Source organism: Glycine soja, chromosome 18 (assembly GCF_004193775.1).
Source record: "Glycine soja cultivar W05 chromosome 18, ASM419377v2, whole genome shotgun sequence".
NCBI classification, from domain to species: domain Eukaryota; kingdom Viridiplantae; phylum Streptophyta; class Magnoliopsida; order Fabales; family Fabaceae; genus Glycine; species Glycine soja.
This window is the reverse complement of record NC_041019.1, coordinates 4252919-4278125: the sequence shown is the minus strand read 5'-3', so window position 1 is coordinate 4278125 and position 25207 is coordinate 4252919. Positions and strand designations below refer to the sequence as shown.

Sequence of the window (25207 nt, the reverse complement as noted above, 5' to 3'; positions counted from 1 at the left end):
ATAAAAACAACTAATCAATCTTTGGACAATTCACAAATGTGGTATAACAATGGATTTTAATTATCCATAAACAAATAATCACATAATTTAACATACATTTATGAGTAATTAAAATAATTATTAATTTAAAATTAAATAACCTTATAAATTTGATGACTAACAAATTTAAACCTACTTAATTTCAAATAGATATACGATTTACACATTTATTATTATTAATAATTTATAGCGAATTAGTCATTTTATTAAGATTCCGGAACACATATATACCATTTATTCATATAATAACCAATAAAAAAAACTTTTGTAGTCACCTAAACATTCACGTTCACGTTCACGTTAGGTCTCTCAATAATATCTTATTTACATTCACAAAAAACCGCTTGTATTCACATTAATGCCTTATTCACATTCACGGATATATTTATTAAGTGAAAAAGGCCCAACACTAGCCAAAAGAGTTAACAGCCGTTGACCAACCATTGTCATCAAATCAAATTAGATATCACAAAAAGCAAATCTGGAATCTTTCTCCAAAAGGTGAAACATAATTGCCATACTTTTATTATAATGTCTATCCTCAAACGTTGAAACCTAATTGTCATCCTTGATGGCAGTAAAAGACACGAATTCGAAGCGAAGCCACCTCCTCGTGCAAATCGCTCGTTTCAAAAAATAAAATTCAACAATAATAAAATATAATACTTGTAATGAAAAAAAATAAAAATTCTTAAATTTTATAATCATGCTTCATGCATAATAATTAAAAAAAATAAAATATTATTAAAAAATTATAAATTTCATAACTCGTCTTGATCCCAAGTATAAACTTAAACTTTTTAGTATTTCCTAGATTAACAATTATAGAAAAATAATAAAATATTAAAATTTATGATTATCACAAATAATAGATAAACAACAGATATCTCTTTTCATCTTGAGACTTTTTTCCGGTATATTTTGATTCCGCAGAAGATGATAAAAACAAGATTTCGTTTGGTTGATTATTTTTGTTTGTTTGTAATGACTAAAGGTTGAAGAGAATTCATTTATGTTGAAAGAGACTTTTTATTAATTCGTTTTATAACCACTACTTCTATTACCAAGTAGTCATTACCTTTTAAAAAATTTCTTATTTAACCCAATTATAATTTAATTTTTAATTTTTAGTTATTTATTTATTAGTCATGTCTTTCACATAAGACATTAATTCTAACATACTATTCTATTTTTGTCCATTATTGTCAAAACTCTTATTTTATCATGCTATTTTTCATTGCTCTTAGCCAAAAGACATCTTTCTCTTTTTGTTTCCTCATATCTTTGAGCTTACTTTAATCTCTTTCTCAATCGTTCTTCCTGTCGAACCTCAATATACAAGTAAGAAAAAGAGTAAATATATAATTTGAGTTTTGAAATATGTTTTTTTTATATTACTTTGGTTCTAAAGAAAATTCCCATACAAATTGTTTCTCAAAAATATTAATTTAAAGTTCATTAGTTTATTCATGGATTATTGGCATAAATAAGAATTATAACTTACTAAATCGATGCAAACTCCATTTTCTTTTAAGGACTAAATGTTAAGTTGACATCAAATTAAGTAGTTCATCTTAATGATGGTTGTTGCTTCCTTGCACTTTCCAAGTTGCTTCTTGCATTCTTTTTGGATTATTTTTTTTACCTTTTTGATTGGTCATGCTGGAAGCCAAAAAGGGAATGCATATTCCAGAATGTAATTTTACATTTGAGATTGTTTATTCTGAAAGGAAAAAGAAAGTGCAAGAAGCAATAGCCCAGACATAAAGTCAAGCCCAATCTAGGTGAAGCTCGGGCCCATACCAAGGCCCAGAACTGAGAACTGTGTGTGTTCCTGGTTGAATTGGCGGGAGTATAGTATCAGTGTACTCTCCACTATCCATGTCAGTACCTTAGTGGCTTCAAACTTTGGGACCTTACGCTTCTCTTCCTCCTCTCGCCACCATGTCCGTGGAGACCATGTGCTCCGTTCTCAAGGTAAACCCTAATCATTCTCAACTTCTTGTTTTTTTCCTTTTTACAAATGATGAAGATGATTGGTTGAACAATGACCTCGTTTCCTTTTATTTGATGTAAGAAAACTTCAATACCCACGTTCCAGTTTTCAATTCCGTTGGTGGGATTGAAAAAACCCATGATTGTTTGATGCTGATACGTTTTGTTACTGTTATTTCAGAAATACTTTGGGTTTTCGGATTTTCGGCCTTATCAGAGAGAAGTTATTGAGAAAATTATTGAGAAAAGGGATTGTTTGGTAGTCATGGCTACTGGTAGTGGCAAGTCCTTGTGGTAAAAAGACATTATCTTCCCCCTTCTCTTACTCAATCTATCTGTTTTTTGCCTCTTTCTGAAGTTAATTCCCTAAATTGGAGAGTTCCAAGTGTTTTTTTTTAAACAGTTATCAGGTACCTCCTTTGGTTGCTAAAAAGACTGGGATAGTTGTGAGCCCTCTGATATCTTTGATGCAAGACCAGGTGAATTGATCAGTTTTTCCAAACTTGTCTTCTTGTTTTGCATTTCTATGCTCTCGATGCCCTTTCTGTATAGTGATTATCTAATATGGAAGAAATGAGAAAATAGGTGATGGCTTTGAAACAACGGGGCATCAAAGCTGAATATCTTGGAAGTACTCAGAAGGATTTCACTGTGCACTCTAAAGCTGAGCACGGTCAATTTGACATTCTGTTCATGACTCCTGAGAAGGCATGCACAGTTCCTAGCAGGTAATGGATTAGACATACCTTCAGCTGGTAGATCATGACCTTATTTTGAGGGCAATAGTAATATTTTATAGCTTATTAATAAATTGAAGGGTCATGGAACTATTCTAGAAGTTATATGATTAGTGCACTCTATCAGTTATATGATTAGATTGCCAATCTTAGTCCATACTATGTATTGTCTAATTATGATCTGCTGTTAACTTTCATCATATTTTTGTAGTTTCTGGTCCAACTTACTAAAGGCTGGAATTAGTCTTTTTGCTGTTGATGAAGCCCATTGCATATCGGAATGGGGACATGATTTTAGGGTTGAATACAAGCATTTAGACAAGCTACGTGAGGTTTTGCTAGATGTTCCTTTTGTTGGTCTAACTGCAACTGCTACTGAAAAGTAAGTGTCTTGCGAAAAGTAAGTGTCTTGCTTTGGCTGTTAGTGAAGCATATCATTGCTGTAATTTATAATGATTTATTTTATACACATTTTGTGCCTCCTTTATCTTGTATGTATTTTGCTCTTCAACTGTTCATTGACAAATTTGTTTTTAGTTGCAAGTCAATGTCATAATTATGGTTTTTTACTTTTACATGAACTTTATCACATGCTTTGCTAGCATCGAATTCAAATTTCAGTCCATTTTGGCATTCTATCTGCCTGTCTATCTCTCCATTTCTCTCTCAAGTGTCCCTTTCCCTTTCCACAAATAACAGCCTGGAGAATGATAGAATTACAAAATGAAGGTAGTTCAACCTATGAATACTGACCAGAAACTCTATTTGTATTTTATTATGTCACCAAATAATCCTAAACTGATAAACAGGACCCCCATTTTTTCATGCATATTCTTGCTTGAAGTTTCCGATTATTTCTTCATCCACCAACAAAGCTACTCTTGTCTCCCACATTTTGTGATGGTTCTGTTTAGAATAATATCTTCTGTTGTAAGCCCCATTTATGAATGAGATTATGAGCGATGGACAAAGATTGAAGCTGTTGGTGCACACCAAAACAGATTTATATTAGAAGGAATGGGGGAAGAGTAGGAGATTGAAATCCAAGTATTTTACTACCTGTAAATAATTGTCTAGCAGACAATCAAGACAGACGTGATCATGGAATTCGGAACAACGAAGGATAATTTTTTTTTTGGGTGAACCCAGGGCACCCCTGTTAGGGAGCCAAAAACTAATCCCTTGAAGTATTGAAATCCATTCAAGTAGTTGATTAGGGGCAACATGGGAGGGAAGGAGAGCCAGGACTTGAATGTATTGGGGTTGGAGAGTTGTTGTTCTGTTATACAGCACTGATTTTCATCTTCTGCTCTGATCTGGTATTCTGTCATGCAATGATAGATTTCCAGAGGTAGAGGACTTCTGTTAATAAACATTTCATATCGTTCTACATTCTGAATTCTGATCCTGTTCTATTAGAAGCCTATTAGGTTACTTAAGTTTTAAAATGATTCTTTGTGTGGCAAAAATAAATTACAAGGTTCTGGACTACTTGAACCACCTCTACAGAATCCTAACTTGTTTCTAATGAACTCAGTTTTGAGGATAGGGGAGGGGGCTGCTCAAGGTCTTGTTGTAAGATATTTTTTATTTTATTTAAATCTTTACTAGTACAACAATTCCCGAAGTAGTTCCCATACTGTGTACCTCTGGTAGTTGCTTTCACTTTCTTTCTATTTTACAACATCTTCTCAGTAAGAGGAAAGGATTTTGTAACTTGTGTTGAACACCATTGTAAGAACAGATTAGAATTTATTGACATTTCTGCTTTGTAAATTTATTTAATGTATTTATGTAATGCTTCTTTTTGTTACACCATTGTACTTCATGATTCTTTTAATTAATAGTATACTCTAACTTTATTTAGTTAAATGAGATATGTATACAGTCATGTTAATTTATGTGCTTTATTGCCAGGGTTCGATATGACATCATCAGTTCCCTGAAGCTGAATAATCCTTATGTTACAATTGGTTCATTTGATCGCACAAATCTTTTCTATGGTGTCAAACTATTGAACCGAGGACAATCTTTCATTGATGAGCTTGTGCGAGAAATTTCAAAAGAAGTCACTAATGGTGGTTCAACTATAATTTATTGCACAACAATCAAAGATGTAGAGCAGGTAATGTGCTAGAAATGTTACAAATGAATCCCAAAATAGTTTTCTATCTTGTTCTCATGTTGAAGGATAATTGAAGACAGTCATGAGATGAGATCCATGGCACATTTTGTAAGCTATGCTGAAGGGACAAATTGCTTGAGGACTCATCAGGATTTTTTAGTTTTTAGGCACAATAATTTAAAGTGATGATATATGGTTCTGTATGAGATATTTATTCATGATTCAAGACAAATGAGAACTTTCAACCTATTATGTAATAGGGAAAAAATTGTAAAACTGCTAACACTAAGTGTGCCTTCATAGATATGGCAAAAAAGAAATAGTTGTTGCATTTAACATCCTCCGAGTATAATTTGTTCCTGACCTTTCATTACATCTTGTTCAATTGCTCTTCAGATGATTACTTATGTGTTTCTTGTCATCATGTTTTGTCAAAAGCTGATGATCTATCTGTTCTGTTTTATCCACTGGAACTCTTGTTTGCATTTTTCATTGTCTAAATTCTGTCTGTCTGCATCGACTGCAGACTTTTCTTTTGTTTTAATTTTTTCTTGATATTGTTTTAAATAGATATTCAAGTCATTTGCAGAAGCGGGCATTGAGGCAGGGATGTACCATGGCCAAATGAATGGAAAAGCTCGAGAGGAGTCTCATAGGTGAATATTCTTTCTTATTTTAGAACGTGAAATGAAATTCACCTCTGATCATTGTGAAGGTGGGGCAGGCTCCTCCCCTTCCTCCTGTCCCATTGTCTGTAATGTTCAAGATGCTTCAATGCTTTCTAAAACTAACTAAACTGTTTGTTAATTTATTCAGATTATTTGTTAGAGATGAACTGCAAGTCATGGTGGCCACCATCGCCTTTGGCATGGGCATAGATAAACCTAACATTAGACAAGTGATTCACTATGGTTGCCCTAAGAGTCTAGAGTCCTACTACCAGGAAAGTGGACGATGTGGTAGAGATGGTATAGCTTCTGTTTGTTGGCTATACTACACAAGAAGTGACTTTGCCAAGGGTGACTTTTATTGTGGAGATGTGAAATCAGTATGTGTATTTGTATTTATCAGAAAAAGTTTGGCTGATTGAAGTTGCTGACTTCTTGCATATTTTCTGGAGACAAGTTATCCCTGTTCTCTTAGTAACATGTGAGTCTCCAATGTACCAGGAAAAACAAAGAAAAGCTATTATGGAGTCATTGCTTGCTGCTGAACGCTATTGTGTGCTGACAACTTGCAGAAGAAAGTTCTTGCTTGAATACTTTGGGGAAAAATTCCCAGCTGATAGATGCGGTTTGCCTTTCACTTAGATGCTTCACTACAATTGTCCAGTTGTAAAGTTAGAGCTTAAGCTTAATAACCTGCCATTGTTATTTCATTGACTTTATAGAATTAGGGAAGTAGTATGTGTTTAATCCTAATACTCCCTCTCAAGGTGGATCATGTATGTCATATGCACCCAAGCTTGTTACAAATAAAGTAAAATCTAGGTTCTTTAACGGACTTACTAAATATATCAACTAACTGAACAAGTTGACTAAACCAATAATAATCTTGCCGAAGCTAACCTTTTCATATTTACTTACTCCAATTTCTGTTTCTTTTATGTGCTTTGTAGGGAACTGTGATAATTGCAAAATCTCAAGGAAGGAGCGTGACATGTCAAGGGAAGCATTCCTTCTAATGGCTTGCATTCATTCATGCAGGGGCATATGGGGCCTTAATATGCCCATTGATGTCCTGCGCGGGTCTCGAGTAAGCTGTTCAAATTATAACTAGGAAATGTTTTAGTTTCATTTATAGGGAATTCATTCACTTTTTGAGTCCTTGTTTGGTAGCATTAGTTTCTTTCTTTATATAATTTTGCACTCCCCCTTTTATCTATTGTTATGATTATCCTTGTGTTTCTACCAACAAATATATTTTTCAGTGGTTACTGTCACTTGTTGCTTACAATAAGTTGGTTTTTTCCTGTTGGATGTTTACCTTTTTCAGCCTTACTTGATAATTGTGGTTTATTTTCTTTAGTCCTTTTCAAGTATGCTTATGTCTAATTGTCTATCCATTTTCATCTAGTTCCACAACAAGAGGTGTTTTAGAAAAATAATTGAACTTCTTCAAAGAGATCAAAGTTGGGTGTAAAATTTTAATAATGAAGCTCAGAAGTCATTTTGAAGCCTTAATGGAGAACTGATTGATGGGAGAAAATTTGAGATTTTTTTGTGATGATAGGTCTTAGGATGGGAATTGGGAAGTTAACTAGGTCTGCACTGCACAATGCATAATTGAAAGAGTATTCAAGTGATGATTCTGACAGAATGATTGACAAGCATAAACTTTGCAGTTGTACAAAGAAAGGAAAGAGAAAGCACCTATTCGTCTTCCATCCACTGATGAAAGTTTAATTTCAGATATGCTAAATTTAGATACTTTAAACTAACAATAGACATTACTTAATTTAGAATATGGTCCTAAAAGTGTTCAAATATAATTGAAGATTACAGTTATTTGACTGCACAAATAGCACTCTTAGTTCATAATCACAAGGTGGCATGTAATAAACTATAAACTCTGCATTTCCTCTCATTCATAGTGACAATCATTGAAGCCTTAGTGCATGCTGATTTGGATGTGACATGGTTGATGAGCATATTCAAATCCTTGAGTACCCAAACAGATTTTGAATCTAGCAATCTGGCACCTTCTTTTTTGCTTCCTTTAGTTACTGCACTGCTTTAAGAATACCTTCTAATTGGTATAATCTAAAATTAAAAGTGTCAGTTGGTTTTCGTTCATCCTTAACCTTTATTGTTGCCTTTAAATTTTATTATGTTCTTCCAACTGCTGATAGTTGTATTTGCTTGTAACTTGTAGGCCAAGAAAATTCTTGATGTTCAGTTTGACAAGCTTCCACTTCATGGACTGGGGAAAAATTATCCAGCAAATTGGTGGAAAGCACTTGGACATCAATTGATTTCTCAAGGTATTTTTAGTGGAAATAATTTACCCAGTTAGAGTCATGACTTATGGTCAAACAGTTCTGCCAATGCTTCAGGGTTGGTTTGCATTCTGCAGAGCAATGGCATTTACTGTTGCTTTGTCTGAGTTGAGTGCCTGTCTTTCTGGGCAATTTGACTTATTAGAAGGCAGTTTTAACTTTATACATTGTGTGCCCGTATAAATGATTTCATTGGTTGAGAAAATCAAATCACATTTGCCACTTTCTGTTAATCTACTACCTTTGATACCTTGTTGGCTTGTTCGTTGTTCCTTGTTGTAATTTTCAGAGTCTTGGGCATGATTGGATTGCATGCACTAGGTTACAATGGTGAGAGGCCATGGATGAAAAGTCTACCTCTTTTTCTGTCTGATTACCTGAGTGAATTTTTGATATAGAAGAATGGCAAGAGATCCCTTGTTTTAATCTTTCCTACTTTCATTTTCATTCAACCCACAGTGTGTGTGGGCTCCCTTCTTGCTTCAACCGGAGCTTTTGACCTAGTAGCAGTATCAACTAAATCTATAGTAAAGAAAAAAAACATTTGAAAAATAATTGGTATTTTCTTTTGTTTTCAAGCATAATCAATTGTTTGTGCATTTCTTGTTTATTTATCTGGTAAGTTTATTTCTTGCTGCAGTATATTTTACATATGACATACTTCACAATTTACATAAAAAAATGATAGTCTTTTATTTTATACAATATTTCAATTAGAAGAAAATATCTTGATGCAGTTTATAATTGACTCCTACTGTTCTACAGGTTATTTGAAGGAGATTGTTAGTGACAGATACAGAACTATTAGGTAGATTCTTCAAGTTATTTGGTAGAGTGCTGCAGTTATTTGAAGTCTATGTATGTTACAAATCTGTTACCACTTACCAGAAGATAGAATGAAAAGAATATTTATTGCATGAAAATCTTCTTGGAACAATGAGTCCTCAAGAAGGAAACAATTACAGAGAATTATCACAGGGATCATGCCCCTCCTACACGATTCTAACAACTTCCCAAAAATTTCCCTATCCTCTTCCAACTCCTGAAATCCCTGTTTATTCTCCCCCTAACTAGTACTAATTTTCTGTTTCACTCATCCACCTCATCACCCAGTCTATTAACAGAGCCAGACTTCTCTAATTAGGCCTCCTACTTCTGTTATAAACTTTCATAAACTTGAGTTTCTTAATACTTTAGTGTCTCACAACTGAAGCTATAATTAGACGTAAACTTTGTTATTTCATGAATCAGTGTCAGTTCAAAAGGAGAGCAATTTTTGGCGTCTTCTAGACCAGATTATCAACCTCCCTTGGTTTTGACATTGACTGCTGAAATGCTTGGAGAAGAAGATAATGGAAACACACAAGAAGCATTCAAAACTTTATCCACTTCAGAATCAGAAGGTTTTTCAGAGGTTGGTAATTAAGTGGTCTTATCTTTATTCAAGATCTTTTCTCTCTTTCTTTGCTTCTAATCATCAATGATGCTTCTTGAATAGGTGGTTGATAATTATTTTGTTGATGTGAGATAAATTAGTCATTGATCCAAAAACGGTTAAAAATAAGATAAACAGCAATCTTATTGTTTTCAATTTGTTTTGTTTGTAAAATACATTAGTCATGTAGTGAAGATAATGTGTGCAAATGTTGGATTTGTGGTGCAAATGTTGTAGATAAAAGCAATTTGTGGTGTAGTAAAGAGATGAGAGAGAGAGAGAGAGTGCGAGAGACCGTGACAGTGAGAGAGAGAGTGACAATGGGTGGGTGAGAGTAAGGTATAGGAATCAAAACAAAGAGGGAGACAGTGAGAAGGTGAGAGAGGATCCTCATCGGAAATATGCCGGAAAAAGGTGCGGGCAAGGACAAAGCTACAATAGAGTTAATTGGAGGAATCGGAAAAACATAACATCGTTTTACTTCACTTGATTCCCTGATGACGCGTCGGAGAAAGACCCATGGCATCATTTCAAATTGTTCGGTGTTGTAAGGGAGATCTTCATTTCTAAGAATAGGAACAAGCATGGCAGGAGGTACGGGTTCGTGAGATTCGAAGGTGTGGAGAATGCGCAGAATCTGGAGTGGAAACTAGACAATATCATCTTTGGAGGGCTCAAGATGCATGTAAATACCCCAAAATTCGGGAGGAACAAGGTCGCAAAGACAAACTCAGAAGCTAAAAAAGTGGCCAATGATGTGCAGAAGGAAAAGGTAGCACCTTGGCCTGCATACCCAAACTCGACTATGCACCATGGGTCGTACGCGGAGGTGGTAGCGAGGACTAACAGAAGTGCAGGTTCAAGGAGAATCGTTAGCAATGTCAGCGGCAGTAGCGGCGGATCATGGTCATCAGTGTACCTAGACATCTCGGAATCGGTGGCGAAGCGGGCAAATGAGGCGTGGGTGGGCAGATTGAAAATTTTGGCGATGTTTGACAGGGTCGAAGATGACTTATATTGGGATATCAGCGCCGACGTATCGCTGAAGTATATGGGTGCAGATATGGTATTGTTACTTGGCCTCAGCGACGAAGGAGCAAAGCAAATGATGGAGGAAGAAAAAGAGGGAGGGGCCACTCCATTCCATTCCCTGCAAAAATGGAGTCCCAAGCTGCGCATAGGATACAGATTGACATGGGTCAACTGCTGGGGTTTACCACTAACGGCATGCGATACGCACCAAATTCGAAAGGTAGTGGCCGCCATTGGCGACATGGTGGATGTGGATGATGCCGTCGAGCTGGTCCGGAGGATGGATAGGGTGTGGGTTCTCATTAAAACCCCGTGGCAGCCGTTCATACAACACACAATTAACGTGCACATCCAAGGAGAGGTTTATAAAGTGCACATTGTAGAAGAGAGTGGCAGCAACCCAGACATGTGCCATTGTCGGAAGGGGAGCATGTATGGCTCTTCTGAAGAAGTAGAATCTGAAGACAGCGACGTCGGAACGCCAACGGGGGTCAACAGAAGCACGTGGTCAAATGGAGATGAGGCGGAGTTCACGGCGGCGAAGGTAAACGCCAAGGCGCAGTGTCCAGGCATCTCCGCGTCGCCGGCGGGGATGAAGTGTCACATGCATGCGCATGTTTCCGGTGACGCTATGACGGCCAACGCACCAATCAAGCTCTCTGCGACGACAACCGAGGCAATCGCCCCCCCATCGGGAACCCAGAATCCCGATGGAGTGACTTTATCCAACGGGCAAAGGGTAAACAATAGGCAAAAGGGAAAAGCAATTGTCCACTGTGCAATGAGCCCAACGGCTAATGGACAGTCACGGTCCACTGGTAGTTGTCCATTGGACACCGTGGCTACCTATCCCGCATGTTTCAGCGACATCCACGTTGACCTACAGCGTAGTCTTCACGGAAATGGTGTCTCAGACACGATTGGGAACCTAATCCCTGACACAGCGGAGGAGTTAGAGTGCGAAAGAGGAAAGTTTGAAGGGGAAGCGCAGAACGAGACCATGGGGAGCCACTTTTCAAATTTTAATGTGTCACGTGCTCATAAGGGGGTATTAGAAGGTGCTTTGGGCCTTTCTATCCACACCCCTCATGTTACACTTGCACAACAGATTTTTAGCCCACCAGCAAGCAAATTGCAAGTTTACTCGCAGAAAAGGAGCTCCAAAAAGAAATTCACTTCGGGCCTTGTACATGAACCAGATTTAGCTGCAGCACTGGATACAGAATTAATCACCCTAATTATATCTCAGCCAACGGATGATGACGTAATCAAATGTGGGCCGACACAATATGCAAAAACAGCCAACATGGAGGATAGACCTGCACAATTCCAGCATGAAGAGGCAGAATTTATTCACTCTAAGAAGCAAGAGGCAATAGACATGGGGGAGATGGTAAAATCATTGGCGGTCACTAACGGGTCTTCGCAAAGGGACCTCGCAGGTAAAATAATGGACATGGAGAACAGAGATCAACAAGAGGTGCAAAGATTGGGAAGCAGGAGGGGTTCACAATGAATATAATAACATACAATGTCCGAGGGTTAGGGAGGGGGATCAAGTGGCCAGCAATCAGAAGATTGGTCAACAAACAGCGTATAGACATGATATGCATACAAGAGACAAAAAAGGAGGCTATAGACAAATCCATGTGTCAAGCACTATGGGGGGATTCTGAAGTCAGTTGGGAAGCACAAGCAGCATCAAATTCAGCAGGCGGAATTCTATGCCTGTGGAGTGAAAACAGATTTAAGCTAGAAAGGAAGGTTATTGGACAAGTTTTCATAATGATGGTAGGGAAGTGGCATCAGGAGACACAATCGATTCATATCATCAACGTCTATTCACCATGTGATATCCAGAATAAAAGAGTTTTGTGGGAAAATGTTAAACAGTTGAAAAATCAAAACCAAGGGGGGCTATGGTGTATCCTGGGCAACTTTAATAACATCAAAATGGCATCAGAAAGAGTGGGCGTCTGTCATAGGGGGTGGGGAGAAAACAACATCAATGAGTTCAACGAATGGATCGAAGAGTTGGAGGTTGAGGAAGTGCCATGGGTGGGTAGACAGTTCACATGGTTCAGACCGAATGGCACCGCTAGGAGCAAGTTGGACAGATTCTTGGTGTCTCCAGAATGGCTAGTCAAATGGCCTGGAAGCACCCAACACACATTGAATAGAAATTTCTCTGATCATTGTCCAATTTTGCTTAGATCTAAATTTGTTGATTTGGGTCCCAAACCATTTAGGATCCTAGATTGTTGGCTCTCGAACAATTCATTCAAGAAAGTTGTTGAAGAGTCATGGAGTTCTACTCAACAAAGTGGTTGGGGAGGGTATGTGTTGAAAGAGAAAATTAAAAGATTGAAACAAAGGTTGAAGGTGTGGAATAAGGAACAGTTCGGTAACACTTTTAAGAAATTCAAGAAAGTTGAGGAGGAGCTGAACAAGTTGGAGATTGATACAACTGACAGACACCTAACTCCTCATGAAGTGCTGACCAGGAAGCAACTTCAGGAAGAACTATAGAGAGCGGCTCAATCATATGAGTTTTTATTAAGGTAGAAGGCAAGGTCCAGATGGATTAGAGAAGGTGATTGCAATACAAGATATTTCCATTTGATGATGAATGCCAAACGCAGAAATAATTGTTTGAAAGGAGTGTTGGTTGATGGATCTTGGATTGAAGAGCCGGCAAGGGTCAAAGAGGAAGTAAGGTCATTCTTCTTGAGGCAGTTTCAAGAACCAGAACAAACCAGACCACGGCTGGACGGTATATTTTTTCAGTCTATAGAAACCCATCAAAATGATATGTTATTGGAGTGTTTCAGCGAAGCGGAGGTGAAGAGGGCTGTGTGGGAATGTGGGAGTGAGAAAAGTCCAGGTCCAGATGACCTTAACTTCAAATTCATCAAAAGATTATGGCAAATAATCAAACCCGATATCCTTCGATTCTTGGATGAATTTTATGGCAATGCAAGTTTCCCAAGGGGTTGCAACGCATCATTTTTAGCCCTCCTCCCTAAGGTGTCGGAGCCATAAACTCTGAACGATTACTGGTCTATTTCATTGATAGGATGTATTTACAAGATAGTGGCAAAGCTACTGGCCAACCGCCTGAAGAAGGTCATGCCTTTCATCATCGACGAAAGACAATCCGCTTTCCTTGAAGGAAGGCATTTGTTACACAGTATGGTAATAGCAAATGAGGTGGTTGATGAAGCGAGGAAAGGTCAGAAGTCATGCATTGTTTTTAAAGTTGATTATGAGAAGACTTATGACTCGGTGTCATGGGATTTTATGCTTTATATGCTGAGAAGGATGGGTTTTGGGTCCAAATGGATCAGTTGGATTGAGGGATGCTTAAAATCTGCCTCTATCTCAGTATTGGTGAATGGTAGTCCCTTGCAGGAGTTCATCCCGCAAAGAGGTCTAAGGCAAGGGGACCCCTTCTATTCAATATTGTGGCTGAAGCTTTAAATGGGCTATTAAAAGCAGCTGTGGGGAGAAACCTTTATAGGGGATTCAAAGTGGGTTCAAATAATGTGGACATCAGTATCCTTCAATACGCAGATGACACAATATTCTTTGAGGAGACTTCCATGATAAACATAAAAGCAATTAAAGCAATCTTGAGGGCTTTTGAACTTGTCTCGGGACTCAAAATCAATTTCGCAAAAAGCAGTTTTGGTGCATTTGGCATGCCTGAGCAGTGGAAACTTGAAGCAGCAAATTATCTCAATTGTAGCCTGTTGTCCTTTCCTTTTATCTACCTAGGCATTCCTATTGGTGCAAATCCAAGAAGGAGTCAGATGTGGAATCCTCTACTCAATAAGTGTGAGAAAAAATTAGCGAGATGGAAGCAAAGACACATCTCTTTTGGGGGGAGAGTGACTCTCATAAAGTCTGTCTTAACATCCATTCCTATATATTTCTTTTCATTTTTCAGGGTTCCTAAAAAGGTGATGGACAAGCTGGTTCGCTTACAGAGAAAATTCTTATGGGGAGGAGCTGCGGATCACAACAAGATAGCCTTAGCCTGGGTCAAATGGGATACAGTGTGCCTCCCAAAAGAAAAAGAGGGGTTGGGGATCAAGGATATAAACACTTTCAATCTTGCGTTGCTTGCAAAATGGAAGTGGAATCTATTCCAGTAGCAAGGAGCACTATGGGCTAGAGTGTTAGAGTCCAAATATGAAGATTGGAGGAGTTTGAATGAGGCACCTAGAGTCAACAACGAATCTGTTTGGTGGAAAGATTTAAAAATGGTCCTTCATCATCCGGATCATGGGGAAGCATTAACGAGGAGCACAGTGTGGAGGGTTGGATGTGGTGGTAGTATTAAGTTTTGGGAGGATGAATGGATAGGTGGTGATGGAGCATTATCAGCAAAATTTCCTAGGTTGTACCTCATTTCCAGGCAGCAAAATCACACTATTCAGCAGATGGGGGTTCGCAAGGATTCAGGGTGGGAGTGGGAGTTCATATGAAGGAGACCGTTGTTTGATAATGAGATAGGCATGGCTGTCTCATTTTTAAATGACGTGGAAAGTAAGCAAATACATCCACAAAGATGTGATGAGTGGGTCTGGGCGGCAGATCCTAGTGGCCATTATTCTGTAAGAAGTGCTTACAACATGATGAGGGAGGCTTTATGTGAAGGGACAGAGGATACAGCTTTTGAAGAATTGTGGAAGGTAAAGGCACCTAGTAAAGTATTAGTGTTTGCTTGGAGGTTACTCAGAGATCGACTACCCACAAGAATAAACCTCCACAAACGCCAAGTGGAAATAAATGATAAGAGATGCGTGTTTTGTAACAGCTTGGAGGAGGACACTGGCCGCTTGTTTTTTCATTGCAGCAAAATTAGTCCATTATGGTGGGAATCGATGTCTTGGGTGAACACTGTGGGCCCTTTCCCGCAAACCCCAAAGCATCATTTCCTCCATCATATATATGGATCGGTTGAGGGTGTAAGGGTCAACAGGTGGAAGTGTTGGTGGCTAGCTTTGACATGGTCTATATGGCAGCAGAGGAATAGGATACTTTTTTCCAACGATACATTCAACGCCATCAAAATCATGGACGACGCAGCCTTCCTACTTTGGACTTGGCTGCGTAACTTCGAGAAGGACTTCGGGTCAAGTTATAACCATTGGTCGAGCAATCTCAGATTAGGTTTTATTTGTTAGAGGAGGATTACACATTACAGTAATTGCACAAAATCTGTTATATAGATTTCCAAGCACTGGTTCCTATCTAGACTACTTCAAGTCTGATATCGGAACCTTGTGTTTGGCACCCTTAATTGTAAACTTTGTACCTCTGGTACTCAATTAATACAAATATATACTTTTGCCGGGCAAAAAAAAAAAACATTAGTCATGTAGTTTTCTAATTACATTTTGTATCTGTTAATTTTGAATTGGTGTTGTACTTCTCTACTCAGGCTGAGGGACAGCTCTACCAAATGCTTTTGGAAGAAAGATTAAAGCTTGCAAGAAGTGTTGGAACAGCTCCGTATGATTTTATTTTTTAACAGTTTGAAGGCTATCAATTCTTTTAAGTTTCTTTGATCCTTAATTTCTTCATAAAGCTATTATACTTTATTTGTAGATATGCTATATGTGGTGATCAAACGATCAAGAAAATTGCATTGACAAGACCATCTACAAAAGCAAGACTAGCAAATATTGATGGTGTGAATCAGGTACTATTTTGATGTTTTGAAGATATCTGCAAACTGAACTTTCCCTACTGTTCAAGAAGAATAACCAGGAACCAGTTGAATGGAAGTAGAGTTTAATTTGATAAACTGTGAAACTCATCAAAATGGATTTAGTAAACATAAATTATTTATTAATTTCCTAATGTCGATTTTATTTTATTATTTGATTTATTTCATGATTCACGTCTTCCTTTTTTTTTCCTGAATGTTATTGATTTACTCAATTTTTAATCCTGATGTATTCCTTAACTTATTTGCTTTCTAGTTTTCAACAACTAAATCTATAATTTGGCAAACTTCCCTTCCCCGATGCATTTTAATATCTTTTATTATTTCTAATAAAAGCCAGATCTATTCTACTTAAGAGATGAACTTATTTAGCATACTATCTGATTCAGGGTTTGACTTATTTTCTGAACCACAAATTATAATTTGTTTTCTAATCCATTTCAGATGTCTGATGTATGGTATTTGCTGCGATTAATCATAATTAACTTTTGTAAGAGTCCTGTGAGTGTCTTGGACCATTGCTAGTTTTGCATTGTTTGTATAAATTGTTTGATAGAACACCAATTGATTAAAGTAACAAAGTCATAACTGCCCCTAACTCTCTGTTTCCATTATTGTTTTTCTCAAATAAAAGTTTTTATCCCTGCACCAAAATCCTGTAGGTGCTAAATACTAAAATTCTTAGCAGCAATTACATGCATGAAGAAATCGCCAATTGTGAAGGTTTATTGCAATATTATGAAATGCCTCTCTAGATTACATAAATGGGGAAGAAATTATTGTAGCATACTGTGTGAACATGAGTTAAACCTCTGAATAGGCAGTCTCTTGACAATAGTTTACATTCCAATGATCACTAATCACATCTCATACCATGCGGCTTTGTCAAATATGTTTGGCCTGTAAACATGTCTTTAGATAACTGAAGCCGTTTTTTCCCTAACTTTCTGTCATTTGAAATACTAACTTCAAACAACTTTGTACAGCACCTAGTAACAGAATATGGAGATGATTTTCTTCAAGTTATTCAGAAACTGTCACAAGTATTAAACCTATCATTGGATGGGGAAGCAAGAGTCGCAACAGCAAGTTTGCAAACTAATGAAGTAAGGAAAGTATCTCTAGTAACCAACAAATCCAACAAGTTGACACCGGCAAAGTTTGAAGCTTGGAAAAAGTGGCATGAAGATGGTTGTTCTATTCATGAGATTGCTGTATGTCATACGAGTCTGTTGTTACTAATAAAGATCTATGCTTCACATGTTTCACTGTATAACTTCTTTCTCTACTGACTCTTATCTCTGTAATCTCAGAACTTTCCAGGTAGATCGGCTCCTATAAAAGAACAAAGTGTTGCTGAATATCTGCTGGAAGCTGCTCAAGAAGGATTACCTTTTGATTGGGCTAGATTTAGCGAGATGATAGGACTGACACAAGGGATCATATCAGAAATTCAGGGTGCTATTTCAAAAGTTGGATCTACAGATAAGCTGAAACCTATAAAAAATGAATTGCCAGAAGAGGTGAGTTCGAATTTCCTACCTTCATGATTTGAGTACATCTTGGTAATGATGCAAATATATGGCCCAATATATTCCAAGTCTATCTTCCTTGGCTACAACTTTATGATTTTAGATTTATTACATGTATTTATTTCTTCAAAATGATGCTAACTTGTACATATCTGGTTCTTTGGTTTTTGAGATCATTGTCTCTTAATTATATGGTTATCCATTGATCAATCAGAGTAGATAACAGTCAATTGACAAGGTCAGCAACAGGTAAGGAAGTGTAGAAAGAATTTGCAATTAATGGCTAGAGTTGAGTGGCCAGGTTTCAAATTTACCATTGAGCTGCTATTTTTTTCTGTAACGTCAAGCTCTTGCTATGTTGTAATTTGTAAATATTACTCATTAACCACTGAAATGGGAATGTCCCAAAACCCTGACAACATTAGAAGGTAATTTTTTACGAAACAAATGGAGCTTTAGTCGTTAACCTAAAAAAGTGGAGCTTAAGTATCCTATGTAACTTCTGGCTGGTGAGTTGCTTATCACTTCCATGCGCTTGAGATTGAATAATTTTTTATGGTGTAGATAAGTTATCAGCACATCAAGACTTATTTGACAATGCGAAACTGTGGAATATCCTTAGAAGCAATTCAATCTGGAAGTAACCAGACTGGGAAAGATGACGAACCTGCACACAATGCTTCAAATTTGTCAGATCCTACTTTAGAAACATGCCACGTGGAAAGATACTGTGAAGACGGCATCTCTGCCAAAAGTTCTCTGGAAAAATGGGACCTAGAAATTGATGAGGTGCCTATTCTACCTGTCAATGGTTCGGAGGTACAGAAGCTTCCATTAGTCTGTGAGGGGGAATTCACAAACAAACGACAAAAAGTCAGTGAAACAAAGGAAGTAAATTCAACTAAATTGAAGGCTACAGAGAGTTCTGTTGTAGAGTGGTTGAAGAACCTTGATGAAGGGGTTAGTGGAGACTTAAGCTTTCTGATATATGTGTGTGTATATATGTGTGAGCCCGCGTTGCTTTGTGATTATAATTATAAGAAAATGTGTTGTTTATTGGTTTCAGGCTACATTGAGCGATGTTTTGGAACACTTCAATGGATCCAGTAAAGATTCCGTGGTTGAACTGCTAAATTGCCTTCAGTCTGACTTTTCAATATATAGTAAAGGTGGCACGTATAAGATTCTGTAAAAAAGTTGATGCATCAGGATTTTTTATGGATTAGGCTTGTAAAAAGCAGTTTGTTTCCATGGCTTTTTATTTTGAAAATTTGTACACAAGTCATTGCGAAACAGGGTAAATACTTTTTTGCTTAATTACGTGTTTCGTTTTTATATTTTATCCTATATGTAACTTTGATCCCCTCTTGTTTTAATTATTTGCGTTTAGTTCTAATATTTTTTCAATTGTTCAAATAAGTCTTCAAAATTCTATCTAATAATTAACATAAATGTAATAGAAATGTTTTGTATCATTTACATTAATTCGTAAAGATGCAAAAAAGTATAATTGAATCATAATTTTTAAATGTTTATTTAATAAACGTTTATTATGAGAACCTACATTATACGAATTTTATCATCAAACATTGAAACAAATTGAAAAAAAATCTAATGGATTTCACTCAAAAACTTATTCAAGTTTAAAATACTTATAAAAGTCGTAATAAATTTCACTCAAAAACTTATTCATGTGGCTTGTCCAAGTATATCCTTTTACAACGAATTTTCAACTTGGTAATCATACATTCTAGTTTCTAACCCACTTGCTCTTCCAATTTACAAAAAGTGCAACTATGAAAGATGTAACCAAAACTTCCTGGACTAGATTGACCAGGGACCCTTACGCATGACTCAGAATAATAACGTGCAATCAACAAATGGAATAGAACATAATCTTCATGCATTGTTAAGAAAATGAAGCAAACTTGTGTATCCAAGAAGCCAAAACTATAGTTAGTTTAATCTTCTCCCCAGTAACACTAAAACAAGGGGAACAAGGTTAACTATTAACATATTTAAAAGAAAAAATTGTAAATCCACTTGAAAATGTTAATCTCTATGTAAAGCATCTTCAAGATCCAGTTCCACCCCTATGCGATTTTTTAAAACGGTACTAGCATGTAAAGGTGTCTTGCACTTGCACTGGAGCTCCTTGAATCTCTCAATGTCAAAATTTTGCCTCTTAAAAAGCTTCCTCTGCCTTGAAAGAAAGAGCCTCTTCATGAAGTCTTGGTAAGTAGGGTCTCTTGAAGTGAATAAGAAATAGGCATAGCCTATGACCAACCCAGTGGTTGTGGTAAAAAATGCAATAGGTTCCATTACATCCCATGAAAATTCCCAGAATGTTAGCCGGAAGAAGAAGCCAACAGTGATTACACCAAATCCCAGTCCAGACCAGAGGATGCGCCGCACCTGCTTATGTGCTAACACATCAATTTCCTCTTTCTTGTCCTGCAGTTTCTTCAACTCCTCCCTCATAGGATCGTTATCAGCAGTCAGTGCCAGTGGAACGGCTCTTCGAACCAGATCCACTACCTAAAGCACAGAACATTGCCAACAACAGAAATGGAATCAGCAAATTTAGAAATTTAGATCACTAAAACAGACAATTGTATTGCGTATTACTTTCTCTAACTCTAGAATGCATGTCTTTTTCAAAACTGTTTCCTGAAGAGGTTCGTATTAGCAACAAAATGTTGGTTAAGCCAATAAGATTTATCCAAACAAACAAACTGCTAAGACTCAGCAAACTGTTTGTACAGACAAGGCAGATACCTCGCATATAGATGGTAGGATACCAAACACACCATAGAGAATTGAATAACTAAGTTCTGCTGTGGTTTTAGTTTGAATCATAGTAACCAGTTCAAACAAAAAGAATAGTCCCGCATCAAAACAGGTTGGGGCATGATAATCCATGTCAAACAGTGCACTTGAAATATAACTAATTAACTATACTAAACGACATTGGAAGTTTTCATGAACACTGCTCCGAAATATGTCTCATTAGCACATGCTTCAGCCTCAATATTCTTTGGAATTTTTAGTGAAGGGCAAGAGAAGCACAAACTTTGATATAACTGTGTCTTGAAACCTTTTGCACAACTAGTACATAAGGACTAAACTAAAATATTGTACACTTGTATTTGCAGAATCCATTATAAGGTCTCCATAGAGGCAAAACGTATGTGGTAATATATAATAGCTAACAAACTTCCAGGCAATAAGAAAAATAAAATTACAGTGATGTTAATGTTCACAATCCAAAAAGATTATTTATGAAATTATTTCAGGTCGAACATGAAGTGTGCTAAAGTGTATATACGCAGGATAAAATGAAGACTAGCAAGCAACAACCCAAGACTCACCTACAGGCTACAGGACTAAAACTCAAAAGGGCGATGCAACACAAGTCACAACCCATCCCTACCTTTTCTCAACAAATCCATATACAATCCTACCATATAACATTTCCCTGTGTGAAATGAGATGTGTAACACATGGGTCAGGGAGGACCCCCACACACTAAAAAGCAGGAAAAGAGGCAATAATTGACATCTCTTGCATACTGTAATATACTTAGATCTGGTCATACTTTTAGTGAGACCCACAAGCAAACTATGTTCTTATTATGCCAGCATAAACATAAACAATTCAAACATAAAACCTCACCTTATCAGGATGCAAATAAACTTTGTCCCGAAAGAGGAGAACAACCCCAGCCTCATCAAGAACCCTGGCAAATGCTGCAGCCTCCTCAGGACTCCTCGCAATCCCCATACTTTCACAGGCCTCAAGAAGCTCAGAATAGCAAATAACTTCCTTCCCTTCCATACCAAGCTTCATCTTGAGTGACTCCACATTCACCAATCTCATAAGCTTCTTGGCTTCAGAGAATGATATAGAATCTTCTGTTGTTCCATTATTGCCATTGCTGACATCACCATCCCCAGTGGAAGTTGATACACCCCTCTTGATTTGGTTCAACACAACAGATAAAGGTGCCCCTCCACCACCACCTCTTCTTCCACCACACATCACTTCAACAACACCCCTCAAACCCAACAAAGGAGGGTCCAAAGGGTGAAGCTTTTCTCCATAACCATGGCTAAAACTACCAATTGAAGTAACACTACCAATTGAAGATACCCTTTGCCTCAGAAAACCGCCACCAGCACACCACCACCACCTACCCCACATTTTCCAAAACCCAGAAAATAAAAATTGAAACTTTTATGAGATAAACACCATCGTCTTCCCTCTCATCTGAAACATTCAAAACATATTGGTCACTGAAAATGATGCTCAAAAGTAGCAACTTCCGCAAAAGGAATGGGAAACACTTTGGAATAGTTTCGTCACAAAAACATTTACCTTAAAATGAAGAGAGAGAAAATGAGGAGAAAGAGAGAGAAACTATAAGCCGAGAAGGTTAGAGAAAGAGCATAGGAAGGAGAAGGTGGAGGCTAACGGAGTTACTGCCCCGCAAGCACTCCGTTACTTTTGATGTGAATCCACGTTGTTACCAACAACGGTAGGTAAAGGTTTTAAACGGCGATAAGTGTTAGGGTAGGATTGTTGACTGTTGAGACTTGTGTTGTGTGGGTCCGGGAACTAGGATCGACACCTACGCACCGTGTACTCGGTTGTTACTTGTTGGACTTCAGTGTCGAATGTGTGTGACCATTCAAAATATATGGCGTTTTATTTTCTTATACTACACATTTTTTTCTTTTGTTTGTAATTGATTTTTTTTTTCCAGAGATTTAGAAGAGACTAATTTAGTATGTTAGAGATTAATTTATTGATTTTTTTCTCCTAATTCATTGCATCAATACTAATTCATCTGCATGCGTAACTGTGATTGGTTAAAAAAAAATTATATATAGTACAATCTAGCATAATTCTTTTATTGAATAAATTTTTTTTTCATATAAATATAATGAAATCTTACATCACTATATTAATATTATGGATTAATTTTGTAATTGTGTTAAATATTTAGAGATAAAAATTTTTCGATTATGTTAATCTAATGATTTTATTTCAATCAGATAAGATTGACACACATGTAATTCTTAAAAAAATATCAATATCTTTCAGATTAAAATACACATCACACATCTTGATAAAAATTAAAAAATAATGCATGAATATGATAAAAAGTGTAGAAATAATAAATGAAAGTATGATGTAATAATAAAGGGAAAAAATCATAAATATTAATAATATTTTTTAGGAAAAATATTAATAGTATTAGTGATGTTGATGTGTGTATATATAATTATTGATAAAAAAAAATTGTAGAATGTTAGAAATTAGGGTGGTGTCAGGTGATTCAATCACGAAATTTAATGTTATTTTATTGAGAGTATTGTTAAATTTTTTATAAAAATTTTCTTTTTTCATTTTTTAATATTTCATAAAAATACAAATTAAAAAATAGTTATAAAGAAGAATATTAATTAAGTAAGAAACCTCAATAATGTTTTAGTACATGTGACAAAACAAGTTAAATCAAGTTGTCCAGTCCACTATCAATTTGGTGGGATGAGGTAGAGAACCTAACCCGCCTTACTTAACCTGCTAGTCCAGCAGGTGAACAATAAGATGGGTTGACCCACCAACTTATCATAGATACATTTTTTTAAAATAAAATACAAGTACTAGTAGGTGTTTAGGATTTGGATTGCTACTTTATATTTTTTTTAAAAGTTTATAATTTTCTTCAAAAATCAAAATACATATTTGTTATTTTTTATAAATTCAATTTCTCTCATAATTATAAGAAAAATTATATTGAAATCAAATTTAGGATAATCAATTGATATACCTTACCTTCTCTACTTAAATTTATTCCTCTTTAAGAAAAATTAAATTTATTCATTTGAATTAATTTTATAAAATAAGATATTAAAAAAAATCATTTTTGACGGGTTGACCCAATAACCTGACAATCTACCCCTAAACGAAATGTGTCAGAATTTACAGTCCATCATTAGAAGCTAATTAGTCTATCATGACTCATTATTGGTGAGCCAGGGACAAGGCAAGCCATTTTGCCACCCCTATTGAAGGATGAAATCACTCTGTTTTCAATTTTTTCACCTATCAATCAATGATTCACATTTGAATTTTATACTAGAATTAGTAATATGTTGATCTTCCCTTTTAGATGTTGTCTTGCTCCATCTATTTATCCCCTTTTGCATCAGTTTTTCAAACTCATTAAAACTTCATTGAAATTGCCTGGACAGAGCCAGACATTTTTAGGAAAGGGCTGAAGGTGATGATGGATTGTATTCCACAAATTACTTCTGGCTATCCTTAGACAAATATGCAAGAGATTCAACTGTATATAATGCAGTGGATCTATCTTTGAGGGAAGGAGTGGTCCAAAATAGGTCAGCTGTCCACTTTTTTGTTTGAGAATTTTAAATGTTTCTTAAACTTTAAAAAAAAATCTCTAAACTAATAAAGTAGATCTCTTGATATTTGTTTATGATGGTTTGAAATCATAAAAAAAAATGAGATATTAGTTTGTGGTGGTTTGAAATCATTAAAAAAAAAAAAGATAACTTACAGTGTGTTTTTATATATAAGAAAGTTACATGATAAAGGATCCAATTTTTTTTTTTTAAGTTTAGGAACTTACTTAAAAAATTTCAAATAGTTTAGAAACTGATTAAATAATTCTACCTTTTCACCATTATGCATACGGTCTCAAGAGTTGTATTTTTTTCTTAGCCCCAACCCCAAGCCTTAAGATCGATCCCCATTGCTTCTCTGGGTCTGGGAAGAACAGTCTCAAGAGTTGCAAGAGAGTTATAATTTTTTACAATTAATTTAAATTGATTTTCTTCTTCTTTTTTTTTAATCTCAAGCAACTATTTGCAGTTCGGTTTGAGCACTGGATTTTTTAGCCAGGCTATTTTTTCCCACTAAGCTTGATATATGTTACGAGGGGGTTCCCTCTCCCCCAAATTAATTCAATTATATTATGGCTAGGCTTGTTTATTGTTTAGTCTTTTAATTTTAATTAGAGTAGAATTATTAAAAGTCTGGAAAATATAAAAGATTAAATTGCAATCTATTTGTCTCACAGATTTTTTATTTTGGTCCTCCTATAATTTAATTTACTAATTTAATCCTTAGTTGTTTGTAATCTCATTATTTCAATCCCCAAACTTTGAAATTGGACGTTTACCGTTAATTGTTTATGTTGATCGTTACACGAAATTAAGCGTCTAATAAAAACACGACATGTGACTGTCAACGTCCAATAAAAGTACGACATGTTACGGTCAACATTCAATTTTGGGGTTGAGATTGAAATAAAAATAATAATTTAGCCAATATAAAAATAACAAGTCTTGTAATTATAATTTAGACTACTATTCAAGCTCGTTGTATATCAGGAAATTGTATAGTTTTGTAATTAAACTAAAAAACATATGTTTTTTATTCTATTTATTATGTGTATATTAAAAGCTTACAACATGCATATATACAAATAATGAACATGGACCCAATCAATAAAATGCTTTACACATTTTAATTTTGGAAAGAGGGAC

The 25207-nt window shown here is 36.1% G+C and overlaps 2 protein-coding genes across 3 annotated transcripts; one reads left to right on the top strand and one right to left on the bottom strand.

The window, feature by feature from the left end:
- The first annotated feature begins 1884 nt into the window (after window positions 1-1884).
- On the top strand, window positions 1885-19006 carry LOC114396797 (probable ATP-dependent DNA helicase RecQ). The gene is made up of 19 exons (XM_028358967.1): window positions 1885-2016; window positions 2216-2328; window positions 2438-2513; window positions 2620-2762; window positions 2983-3153; window positions 4689-4896; window positions 5467-5552; window positions 5713-5944; window positions 6066-6189; window positions 6515-6651; window positions 7771-7879; window positions 8660-8702; window positions 9146-9308; window positions 15811-15881; window positions 15978-16071; window positions 17085-17312; window positions 17412-17621; window positions 18195-18590; window positions 18697-19006. The coding sequence occupies exons 1-19, from the start codon at window positions 1984-1986 to the stop codon at window positions 18820-18822; spliced, it is 2763 nt and encodes a 920-aa protein (XP_028214768.1). The 5' UTR covers window positions 1885-1983; the 3' UTR covers window positions 18823-19006.
- A 487-nt stretch (window positions 19007-19493) lies between these two features.
- On the bottom strand, window positions 19494-22188 carry LOC114397667 (calcium uniporter protein 6, mitochondrial-like). 2 transcript variants are annotated; one of them, XM_028359826.1, is made up of 3 exons: window positions 22008-22188; window positions 21306-21899; window positions 19494-20168 (listed from the first exon to the last, which is right to left on the bottom strand). In XM_028359826.1, exons 2-3 carry the CDS (start codon window positions 21831-21833, stop codon window positions 19683-19685), a joined length of 1014 nt encoding a protein of 337 aa, XP_028215627.1. In that variant the 5' UTR covers window positions 21834-21899; window positions 22008-22188; the 3' UTR covers window positions 19494-19682. The 2 variants fall into 2 exon arrangements, with proteins under 2 accessions (XP_028215627.1, XP_028215626.1); XM_028359825.1 differs by having other exon boundaries at window positions 21306-22188.
- Between the last annotated feature and the right edge of the window lie 3019 nt (window positions 22189-25207).